Source organism: Lineus longissimus, chromosome 18 (assembly GCF_910592395.1).
Source record: "Lineus longissimus chromosome 18, tnLinLong1.2, whole genome shotgun sequence".
In the NCBI taxonomy this organism is placed as follows: Eukaryota; Metazoa; Nemertea; class Pilidiophora; order Heteronemertea; family Lineidae; genus Lineus; species Lineus longissimus.
Window position 1 is genome coordinate 15,601,102 of NC_088325.1, and position 11,915 is coordinate 15,613,016.

General features: G+C 49.0%; 1 protein-coding gene across 13 annotated transcripts in view; it reads left to right on the forward strand.

Moving 5' to 3' along the window:
- LOC135502535 (uncharacterized) overlaps positions 1-8,010 on the forward strand; it is a 64,400-nt gene extending 56,390 nt beyond the window's left edge. For all 13 annotated transcript variants that reach the window (XM_064795470.1, XM_064795472.1, XM_064795468.1 and 10 more), the window contains one exon: positions 292-8,010. In XM_064795470.1, the coding sequence (XP_064651540.1) occupies positions 292-6,254 (5,963 nt within the window). In that variant the 3' untranslated portion in view covers positions 6,255-8,010. The remainder of the gene's footprint in view (positions 1-291) is intronic.
- Positions 8,011-11,915: the final 3,905 nt, after the last annotated feature.

The following is an 11,915-nucleotide window of genomic DNA, read 5'->3' on the forward strand; positions in this document are numbered from 1 at the left end:
GGCATTGCCCATGTAATGGCATTGCCCATGTAATGGCATTGCCCATGTAATGGCATTGCCCATGTAATGGCATTGCCCTTGTAATGACTAGAGCCTCCACATTGTAGAGCATTTGGGCCAGCAGTAAAACCTTTATGATGAAAAATGTCCACAATTTTCTAATCCATTTTCAGTTACATTCCAAAATTTGAAACCATTTTGCTCAACTTAAATGGCAAAGCTGGATATGAAAGTCTTTGTTTGACCTTGGTGCCTATCCTGTTCTGACAGTTTCTCTCTTTGTCTCTTCAGGTGACGACAAGTTGACCTCTGACCTCGGTGACATCATGATCGCACAAGCTGCCGCGGAGATCGCTGGGAAAACACAGCTGATGACGGCAAATGAGGAGAAGATGATTGATACGTTGGATCATGGTGGGTCGCCGGAGATGCCAGGCTTGTCTGCGTCTGCTCCCGTTACCCTGGGCCCCCTCTCCATGGAGATGTCCATAGATGACCTCTCTCTCACCTGGAGCGACTTCTCGGGTCAGCAGGACATGCTCTCACCAGATGGCGATGGCTTTGAATCATTCTTACGCTCGGTAACCGGTGGCGACGCTACACATGATAAACATGCTGAAACTCATGTGACCTCACCAAGCAAACGATCAGGATCTATGACAAGTCTCGATCACCTACGTCTGCCCCCTGGTGGTAGCTATCAGAAACTACAACGATCGCCGTCAGATGATATCTTCCCGATGGAAATCACTGAAACAATGGACGATAATGATCAACCAAACAATGATTTAGTATTAACTGCTAAGTCTCAAGCACAGCATAATGTCCGCGTGCGAAGTTACTCCTCGAGCGCACATTGGGCACAAAAAGACGATGATATTACTGATGATTCAGAGAAATGTCCGCCAGAAAAAACAGTCTCACCGTTATCGCGGCACCTGAGCTTGCCATCAGATATTGAGCGGTCACTTGAGACTATGGTTGATCAAGACTTTGGGTCGGACGTGTTGTCCTCATGTACGCCAAGTGATGCTGAGCGCACCCTTGCCAAATCTCTCGATGATCAACATCTAATTCAAGTCACTGCCATCGTCCATGATGAGGGCGTTGCCATAGATACACCCTCACCAACGGACGAGCCCAGGTATGACTCACATATTCCTGGAGCTGACTCGGGACTGTCGCACGGAAGTGAAATACATCAGAACACAAATGGGACCACTGTGGAGAGAGAATCACAAGGTGTTGAACAAAGGACTACTTTAGAGTCTGCGTTTGGTTCGCATGTGACAGATTCTGGTTACGCCTCCTCTCTACCAATGTCAACACATCTGGTGCCGTTCACCCCTGATACGGATACGGAAGTCGATCTGGAAACAGAAAAATCAAAAAACAATATGAATATAGGCGAGGGTATGTTAGACTCGATTGGTGATCAGATCACTAGTGATTTGAACGAGATGGAGTCTCGCCCCGTCCGTAAGAGTCGCAGTTATGAGAAAGCAATCTCAAGCGGTGAAGGTTTGGATTATGAGTTCAGTGACACTGAGTCAAAGCGTGCGAGCATGCTCGAGGATGTTGAGGAGGTTTCAGAGAATTCCTCGAGTACCGTCACAGATGTCTGTGTGGAATCAGAACGTCTCAATTCAGGGAAAATCTTTGTGAAGGAGAAAGGTTCAAGGTCGTCTGTCAGCGATCAGGAAATCATCATCGATTATCCACCATTACAGGGTGAAGCTAAAGATGGTAATCAGGATGATAGCACCATCGTTGGAGATCAGGCCAGGTCTGAATATGTTGAGTGTAAGACGGGAAACTTCCACATGGTTGAACGGAGACAGTCAGCCGGTAAGGATGCAGCAGAAGGTACTGTTGATCACAAGGATAACTTTGAACGCTCGTTTGAAGAGACTCTCGACTCCCTGAGTCCACACGATAATCGCTTCTCACTTGAGATGGCAGACCTTTTACCCCCAGGTCAAGAAGGCATTCAGATGAATGCAGATGTCGGTGAAAGTGATGTTGACAACCTGCCACCGTCACAGAAGGTTGCTAAGAAACCACTTGAGAAACAAAAGAGTACAGAATCTGAACCTATCCGCGGTGTGTTGGAGCGCAAAGGTTCCAAGATGTCATGCGCTACACCATCAAGTATCTCACCTGATCCCATGAGTATACATCTCGTCGATGAGATCTGTGAAATATACGAACAAACAAAGCGCCAATCTGGGTTGTTTGAGACTAGAACTGAAGAGGTGGCTCCACCTTATGACAGCCCTGAACATGACTTTCGAACTCTTCCTTCGAAACCGGGGGTGAAGAGCCCGGTACATGAGGTGAGAGTTTTAGTTGCTGGTAAGCTGTCGTCAGAGTATAGCCCGCCTGAGGAGGGCCCGGCCACAGATGTGGAAGCTATATCAGAGGAAACGTCTACAGTCGAGGAAGACTCAACAACACCTGAGCTGGCTATACTCATCCCTGATGAAGATACGACAGCCTCCTTGGAATCCCCCATGGATGACTTGGAGCCCTTTGCTGTAGAAGTGCGCCCGGAAGATCTAGGTCAGCTGAAAGAAGGCAGTTTGAATCTTGAGGTTTCTGTGGAAACAAAGACGATACCTGAATGTGAAGTTGATGTAGTTGATGCGCAGTATGCTGAACAGTTGGAGGAATCGTTAGATGTGTTAGAGGAGACAAGTGATAGGTGGCGTCGCTCAGGAAGTCAAGAAGTTCATGCAGAACACGTGGCTACGCATCGTCTTTCAGCAGAATTGGATCAGATGTTGGTCGAGAAACGTGATGACGAGGTTGCACTGGAAAAAATCATCCAAACCATCGAACATGCAGAGACTGTTCTGGACGAAGCTGCTTCTCAGATGGTATCTGAGGATGAGGTCTCAGTCACCACAGAACAGACTGAGGTCCCTGGGTCGCCGAGTCCCGGGACGTCTGAGGTAGAAACACCGACGGCAGAACCAGCAGTCGCACCGATGAAGGGAACAATCACTGCTCTGATTGAACCTGAGGACATATCGCTTACAGCAAGTTTTGATTCGTTTGAATTAGATGCTCCCATGATGCCCTCTGAGACGACGTCCATGGCGACGATACCAAGTCCCGATATTGTTGCACCGAAGGCCGAACCTGAGGACTCCTTGACACCGAGTTCTGAATCTCCTGAAGATGGTACACCCACCAAGCAAGTATATGAAGTCACTCCTGGGCCTCTGGTCATAGAACATGAAGAGGTCACTACTGAAACCCAGCCGAAATCTCAGGATGTCGCAGAATCTGTCAAACCATCAGACACACAGCCCATGCTCAACCAAGCAGACATTATGTCTACCAGCCTACCCCCTATGCATTTAGAGTACGATCACCATGACAACAAGACAACGTCTGCTCATGAAACTCAAAAACCTGAGCCTGAGTTTGTCAAGGACGTTGAGGTAAGATCTGAATCACTGCCAAGGAAATCATCACGTCTGCCACAAACACAGGAGGAGTCCAAGCTACCAGTTCCTGTCAAAACACCGCCATCTATACCAAAACGTAGCAAGTCACCGACCTCCATCGTTAATCAGATTGATTGGATATCTCGGGACAGAGCAAAGTCGAAAGAGAAGGAAGTTCCAACCAAAGTGGAAGGTTTGTCAAAGTTTGGTTTCCGGGAGAAGACGGGTTCTGAGAGTGGCGAGCGCCGACATTCACGCTCACAGTTGTCATGGGAACGATGTGCAGATCCTGAGTCGAAACCTTCCTGGCAGAAATCACCAGAGCCTGAGAAGGTGACGCGGCCATCGTGGAAAAAGTCCCCAGAACCTGAGAAAGTTGTGCGGCCATCTTGGCAGAAGGCGCCAAGTCCTGAACCAGAGCAGGAACCCAAGGTACAGCAGCAACGGTCACCAGAGCAAGAATCACCAACAGACAAAACTGATCCCGTACATCCGGAATGGAAACCAAGAGAAGCCATCAGGTTATCCACGTCCCGGTTCAAGAACGTGAAGCCGCTATTGAGCTGCCTCGATCCTGAGGAACATGAGTCGTTAGCTCCGCTCATAACATCACCACCACCAGGGGGCGTGGCACCTTTCCAAGACACTGCTGATAAAGATGATAGTACTGATGACGTCTTCCTGCCAAAACAAGAAAAACAACCAACTGAGAAACAGCAACCGACCGAGAAAACATACAAAATCTCAGCGTCTGATATTTTATCCAAATACTCCGATGATTCAGTGTCACCCTCTGCTGGAAGAAGAGATTCTGGATCTCGTCGTCCTCTGTCGCGTGGATCTTTTGATGGTGAACGCCAAACTCCGAGTCCGTCAAAGAGAGTTGATGAGCCGTATTCCACACGCAAGTTGATCCAACCTGGTTGGACTTCAAAACGAGAGGAAAAGGTTAAACCTCAAGAATCTGCCTTGTCGGTGGATACAAGTTCAGTGGAGACTTCTCATGAACCTGTGGTCTCCCCAAAAGATGGCTTTAAACCTCGAGAGAGGATGCAGCTGAGCTCAGCACGATTTTCAAGTTTGAGTTCGTCGTTGACTGGTGTGACGTTGGATAAACTGCGTGAACCAAAGATGTTGAGTAAGGAAGAGAAGGAAGAGCAAGCTCAGGCACGTCTGTCGTCAGGCTCCATGTCTGCTTCCTACCCTGCTGATCCATCTGCTGGTGTTGCTAGGATACGAAGATCAAAGTCGTCTGCCTCTGATGAAACTATTGAGAAAGCAGACGCCCCAGCTTCTGATTGGAAAGGGAAGAAATCTCAATCATTTGGACAAGAATCTGAACCTGTTGCCATGGAAACGTCGCGGTTACCAAGATTAGGGAGTAAAGATGGATCAAAGTCAAGGTCAGATCATGCTCATAATGCTTTACATGCGAAACAACTGAAAACAGCGGAAAAACTGTTTATTGATGAATCTGAATTAGAAAGTGACATTCCTGGCGAGAAATCACAAGACGCACAGACTGAAAACACCGAAAAGAAAACTGTTGGAGTGAAACGGAAAAAGAGCGTGCGAGAACTTTTGTCCAAGTTTGAGAGTGGGGGTGAAGATGAGGGTGAACAGAGTGAGGTTGCCATGGCAACTGAGGAGGTCGTTGAGGACAAACACAGATCAGTGCCTGCAGTTTTCCAGAAGCCAAAAATCATACGACTTCGGTCGTTATCTCCGTCGAAAGATAGCCCACTTCTCTCGAGTAAGAAATCTCCAGAAATTGGCGATAAAAAAGATGGTGAACATGAAGTCATGGATACGAGTCCAAAATTCCAGCGGTCGATAAGTCAAGGTGACTCTTACTCTAGCGTTCAAGGTCGCCAGAGAAGTCCAAGGTTATCGCCACGGAGTGATTCCGATGATGCAAAACATTCAACTGAAAAAGTTAGTCCAAAACTTCGCCCGAAACCAAGTCCATGTGAAATAGAGGCTGCTAAGTCACGTCATCGTGGCAGTGAAGGTGAAGGTGTTGACATAACTGACAGTGATAAAAGTCCAAACTCTATCCGTAACCGCCTCAAGTTGTTTGATACATCCTCAACTGAAACTTCAAAAATAAGTCCCGACTTCTCACGTTTTCGACGAACGAGTAAAGATGGTGAAGAAAAGGACGCTGATTTGTCAAAATCTAAAATCGCCAAACCTAGCGCTACATTTGCTTCACGGAGTCAATCACAACAGTTTGAAAAGGACCAAAAGGAGGAGCTCGCAAAACAATCTCATTTCCGCCACAAAAGTGACATGTCGGACAAAGACTCAATTTATGCATCTCATGACAAAAATCGCAGTGAAAGTGACAGCGATTCTGCTGAATTTAAAAGCCGGTTACAGCAGCCGCAAGTTCGGACTGAATCTCGTCTGAGTAAGACGTCGAGTCGCGAAAGTGTTTCCAGTTCAGGAAGTCGCGGCTCTAATCGAAGTCTCGGTGAGAATGAAGCGGACTCTGCGCAAAACGTGAAAGAAAAGTTTCAAATTGAATCGCGTCGACTGAAACCTGCCACGGCGCCCGGCGAGCAGGCGAAGCGAGAAAGTTCTAATTCATGGTCATCTCGCCGCATCAGTGGTGACGGCCTGCAGAGGAAAGGCAATGGTCAGTCGGATAATAACACAGTTACTATGGTTACACCAGTTGCCGTAGTAACTGAATGTCTACAACAGAAGAAGTCACCAGACGACAAACCGGCAGCGGCTATGTTTGGTGTCAAGCTGCGCAAAACCAAACGTCTTGATCCAGAGACTGCTTCTTAATCTTATGACCTTTGGTGACCTTGGCTTGTTTTGTATATATGGGGGGGGGGGTGTTTCTAAGGATGTCTGTGACTATGTCAACTTCATACGGGGCTGGGTGTTTACTACGGCATAGTCAATGTCCTGTTCATGTGGCCTTCATGGTTTTACACATCTGGGGAAGGGTGGTGGGGGGGGGGGGGTTTATGAATTCTGAAGCAAAATGTAACGCAACAAAAAGCTAAACAATTTTCTGTGTAAAGATGTTCATTGTGGGCTGCGTTCGTTCCTGGGAGATTAGTCAAACTTGTTGACATTTTTCTATGAGTGTTTTATTGTAAGACAGAAAACAGTGCATTTATATCATAAAGAAATATACCCGGTAACCAAGGAGATGTAGTAATGGTTTGACTGGACATTGATGTACGGTTCAGAGATCCTGTGGTGGATTGCTACATACACACGAGAAGTAGAAACGAAGTTGGTGTATATTTTGTGATGCGTGCAAAAATCTGTCTTGATAAAGGCCAAGAGGGACTCTGTGTTCATCAGTGCCAGTCGAGCTAAATCATTGTGCTACTTGAAGTGAATGTGCCTACAAGGATTATGAGCCCAGGTGCCATCTATCCCAGTATGCCTCTGAGGTCTTGTGGTTAGAAAGTACAGTACAGCTCATGTCAACATCAATGACCCTTTATATCTTCTAAAGTACTGGACCGATTTGAATGTAGTTTGTGCAGGGTCGTCACAAATCTTGTTGTCCATATGAACATTATGATTACAATGAAATATGTTGTTGTCTTCATTATGCAATGGACCATTTTAAAAAAACGATGGCCTTGTGCAAACTGCCTTGAAAACGGTTGAATAGTTTTGGTGATGATGAATTGTAGATATGAACATGAGCTCGACTCTTCACTGTTGAATGTAAATAACGTCTTGTATTCAATCTTCCTATCCGTCATTCATTTTATAAATATCCGGGCAGGCGAACATTGTGTATGCAAATTATGTCCAATGCATTATGGGATCAGTGCGTGTTTTCCCTCGTTATATTCAAATGAGGTATGAAGTGTGCAAATGTACAATGTTTAATTTATTCATAGAGACGAACCTGATGTAGATTGAGTGCCCCCTTGTGGTCGTATGGGGCACTAAAGGTTCGATGCATGCTTCTTGATTTGGTGCTTATCGCTTTGGTTATTTATACATTTTAAACTGGTTTATTTTCTTGGATACGACCTTCATCTCGATTTCAAGGTCACAGACGTGTTTCTTGTAGATACTTTAGATATCAACGATTCTAAGTGCTATTGTGTGGGTTGGGGGGAGGGGGGCAGGGAAACAGGAATCCTGGCTTTGACTTCTCATCTTATTTCGCAATCAAGTCGACCTTGTAAACCAGGAAATATTTGCATTTTGTTGAATTCTGTCGGTAGATATCTCTGGGGTAACTTTCTGAAACAGTCCGACCCTCGTTGAACTTCAGACCTCCACCTCCTGTGTTCAGACTTCTCAAGGTCAACATATCATTATGACGTTCAGAATCAAGGTCGACCATGTGAGGGGATTTCTCATAAAACTTGAAATGAGGAAACAAAATTTTAATGAATTTTTAGGATTTGATTTTTGAGGTGCAGAATCTTGATTTATATCTGGGTCACATTTTATCCACGATATTTGTTATATCTGCCCTGTTATTTTCAGCATTTGAGTTCATATTTCTGGTCATGTAAAGCTACAACGAGGAAATAAAGCCAAATTTGATATAAAAACATTTGCGTTTTCATATAATTTCTGTTTTGGCAACCTATTCTGTCTCTGGACGCCAACTTTGGTATTGACCACAGTTATCTCACTCACCAGCGTGTCTCCCTGTCTCGGCGGTTTAACCAGACTCCATCCAGTCAGATTGTGACTGTCTCAACTCTCTCACCGTGCTGGCTAGACGATGCAGCCAGGCTCCATTCAGTCTGGTTGTGACTGTCTCAACTCTCTCACCGTGCTGACTAGACAGTGGGGCAGCCAGGCTCCATTCAGTCTGGTTGTGACTGTCTCAACTCTCTCACCGTGCTGACTAGACAGTGGGGCAGCCAGGCTCCATTCAGTCTGGTTGTGACTGTCTCAACTCTCTCACCGTGCTGACTAGACAGTGGGGCAGCCAGGCTCCATTCAGTCTGGTTGTGACTGTCTCAACTCTCTCACCCCGCTGACAAGACAGTGGGGCAGCCAGGCTCCATTCAGTCTGGTTGTGACCATCTCAACTCTCTCAACCCGCTGACAAGACAGTGGGGCAGCCAGGCTCCATTCAGTCTGGTTGTGACCATCTCAACTCTCTCACCATGCTGACTAGACGATGGGGCAGCCAGACTCCATTCAGTCTGGTTGTGACCATCTCAACTCTCTCGCCATGCTGACTAGACGATGGGGCAGCCAGACTCCATTCAGTCTGGTTGTGACTGTCTCAACTCTCTCACCGTGCTGACAAGACGATGGGGCAGCGAGGCTCCATTCAGTCAGGTTGTGACTGTCTCAACTCTCTCACCGTGCTGACAAGACGATGGGGCAGCCAGACTCCATTCAGTCTGGTTGTGACTGTCTCAACTCTCTCACCCCGCTGACAAGACAGTGGGGCAGCCAGGCTCCATTCAGTCTGGTTGTGACTGTCTCAACTCTCTCACCCCGCTGACAAGACAGTGGGGCAGCCAGGCTCCATTCAGTCTGGTTGTGACTGTCTCAACTCTCTCACCGTGCTGACAAGACAGTGGGGCAGCCAGACTCCATTCAGTCTGGTTGTGTGTCTCAACTCTCTCACCGTGCTGACAAGACAGTGGGGCAGCCAGGCTCCATTCAGTCTGGTTGTGACTGTCTCAACTCTCTCGCCGTGCTGACAAGACGGTGGGGCAGCCAGGCTCCATTCAGTCTGGTTGTGACTGTCTCAACTCTCTCAACCCGCTGACAAGACAGTGGGGCAGCCAGGCTCCATTCAGTCTGGTTGTGACTGTCTCAACTCTCTCACCGTGCTGACAAGACAGTGGGGCAGCCAGACTCCATTCAGTCTGGTTGTGTGTCTCAACTCTCTCACCGTGCTGACAAGACAGTGGGGCAGCCAGGCTCCATTCAGTCTGGTTGTGACTGTCTCAACTCTCTCACCGTGCTGACAAGACAGTGGGGCAGCCAGGCTCCATTCAGTCTGGTTGTGACTGTCTCAACTCTCTCACCGTGCTGACAAGACAGTGGAGCAGCCAGGCTCCATTCAGTCTGGTTGTGACTGTCTCAACTCTCTCGCCGTGCTGACAAGACAGTGGGGCAGCCAGGCTCCATTCAGTCTGGTTGTGACTGTCTCAACTCTCTCACCGTGCTGGCTAGACAGTGGGGCAGCCAGGCTCCATTCAGTCTGGTTGTGACTGTCTCAACTCTCTCAACCCGCTGACAAGACAGTGGGGCAGCCAGGCTCCATTCAGTCTGGTTGTGACTGTCTCAACTCTCTCAACCCGCTGACAAGACAGTGGGGCAGCCAGGCTCCATTCAGTCTGGTTGTGACTGTCTCAACTCTCTCAACCCGCTGACAAGACAGTGGGGCAGCCAGGCTCCATTCAGTCTGGTTGTGACTGTCTCAACTCTCTCACCCCGCTGACAAGACAGTGGGGCAGCCAGGCTCCATTCAGTCTGGTTGTGACTGTCTCAACTCTCTCAACGCGCTGACAAGACAGTGGGGCAGCCAGGCTCCATTCAGTCTGGTTGTGACTGTCTCAACTCTCTCAACCCGCTGACAAGACAGTGGGGCAGCCAGGCTCCATTCAGTCTGGTTGTGACCATCTCAACTCTCTCAACCCGCTGACAAGACAGTGGGGCAGCGAGGCTCCATTCAGTCTGGTTGTGACTGTCTCAACTCTCTCACCGTGCTGACAAGACAGTGGGGCAGCCAGGCTCCATTCAGTCTGGTTGTGACTGTCTCAACTCTCTCACCCCGCTGACAAGACAGTGGGGCAGCCAGGCTCCATTCAGTCTGGTTGTGACTGTCTCAACTCTCTCACCGTGCTGACAAGACAGTGGGGCAGCCAGGCTCCATTCAGTCTGGTTGTGACTGTCTCAACTCTCTCACCGTGCTGACAAGACGATGGGGCAGCCAGGCTCCATTCAGTCTGGTTGTGACTGTCTCAACTCTCTCACCGTGCTGACAAGACAGTGGGGCAGCCAGGCTCCATTCAGTCTGGTTGTGACTGTCTCAACTCTCTCACCGTGCTGACAAGACGATGGGGCAGCCAGGCTCCATTCAGTCTGGTTGTGACCGTCTCAACTCTCTCAACCCGCTGACAAGACAGTGGGGCAGCCAGGCTCCATTCAGTCTGGTTGTGTGTCTCAACTCTCTCACCGTGCTGGCTAGACAGTGGGGCAGCCAGACTCCATTCAGTCTGGTTGTGACTGTCTCAACTCTCTCACCGTGCTGACAAGACGATGGGGCAGCGAGGCTCCATTCAGTCAGGTTGTGACTGTCTCAACTCTCTCACCCCGCTGACAAGACAGTGGGGCAGCCAGGCTCCATTCAGTCTGGTTGTGACCATCTCAACTCTCTCAACCCGCTGACAAGACAGTGGGGCAGCCAGGCTCCATTCAGTCTGGTTGTGTGTCTCAACTCTCTCACCGTGCTGGCTAGACAGTGGGGCAGCCAGACTCCATTCAGTCTGGTTGTGACTGTCTCAACTCTCTCACCGTGCTGACAAGACGATGGGGCAGCGAGGCTCCATTCAGTCAGGTTGTGACTGTCTCAACTCTCTCACCCCGCTGACAAGACAGTGGGGCAGCCAGGCTCCATTCAGTCTGGTTGTGACTGTCTCAACTCTCTCACCGTGCTGACAAGACAGTGGGGCAGCCAGGCTCCATTCAGTCTGGTTGTGACTGTCTCAACTCTCTCACCGTGCTGACAAGACAGTGGGGCAGCCAGGCTCCATTCAGTCTGGTTGTGACTGTCTCAACTCTCTCACCGTGCTGACAAGACAGTGGGGCAGCCAGGCTCCATTCAGTCAGGTTGTGACTGTCTCAACTCTCTCAACCCGCTGACAAGACAGTGGGGCAGCCAGGCTCCATTCAGTCTGGTTGTGACTGTCTCAACTCTCTCACCGTGCTGACAAGACAGTGGGGCAGCCAGACTCCATTCAGTCTGGTTGTGTGTCTCAACTCTCTCACCGTGCTGACAAGACAGTGGGGCAGCCAGGCTCCATTCAGTCTGGTTGTGACTGTCTCAACTCTCTCGCCGTGCTGACAAGACGATGGGGCAGCCAGGCTCCATTCAGTCTGGTTGTGACTGTCTCAACTCTCTCAACCCGCTGACAAGACAGTGGGGCAGCCAGGCTCCATTCAGTCTGGTTGTGACTGTCTCAACTCTCTCACCGTGCTGACAAGACGATGGGGCAGCGAGGCTCCATTCAGTCTGGTTGTGACTGTCTCAACTCTCTCACCGTGCTGACAAGACAGTGGGGCAGCCAGGCTCCATTCAGTCTGGTTGTGACTGTCTCAACTCTCTCACCGTGCTGACAAGACGATGGGGCAGCGAGGCTCCATTCAGTCAGGTTGTGACTGTCTCAACTCTCTCACCGTGCTGACAAGACGATGGGGCAGCCAGACTCCATTCAGTCTGGTTGTGACTGTCTCAACTCTCTCACCCCGCTGACAAGACAGTGG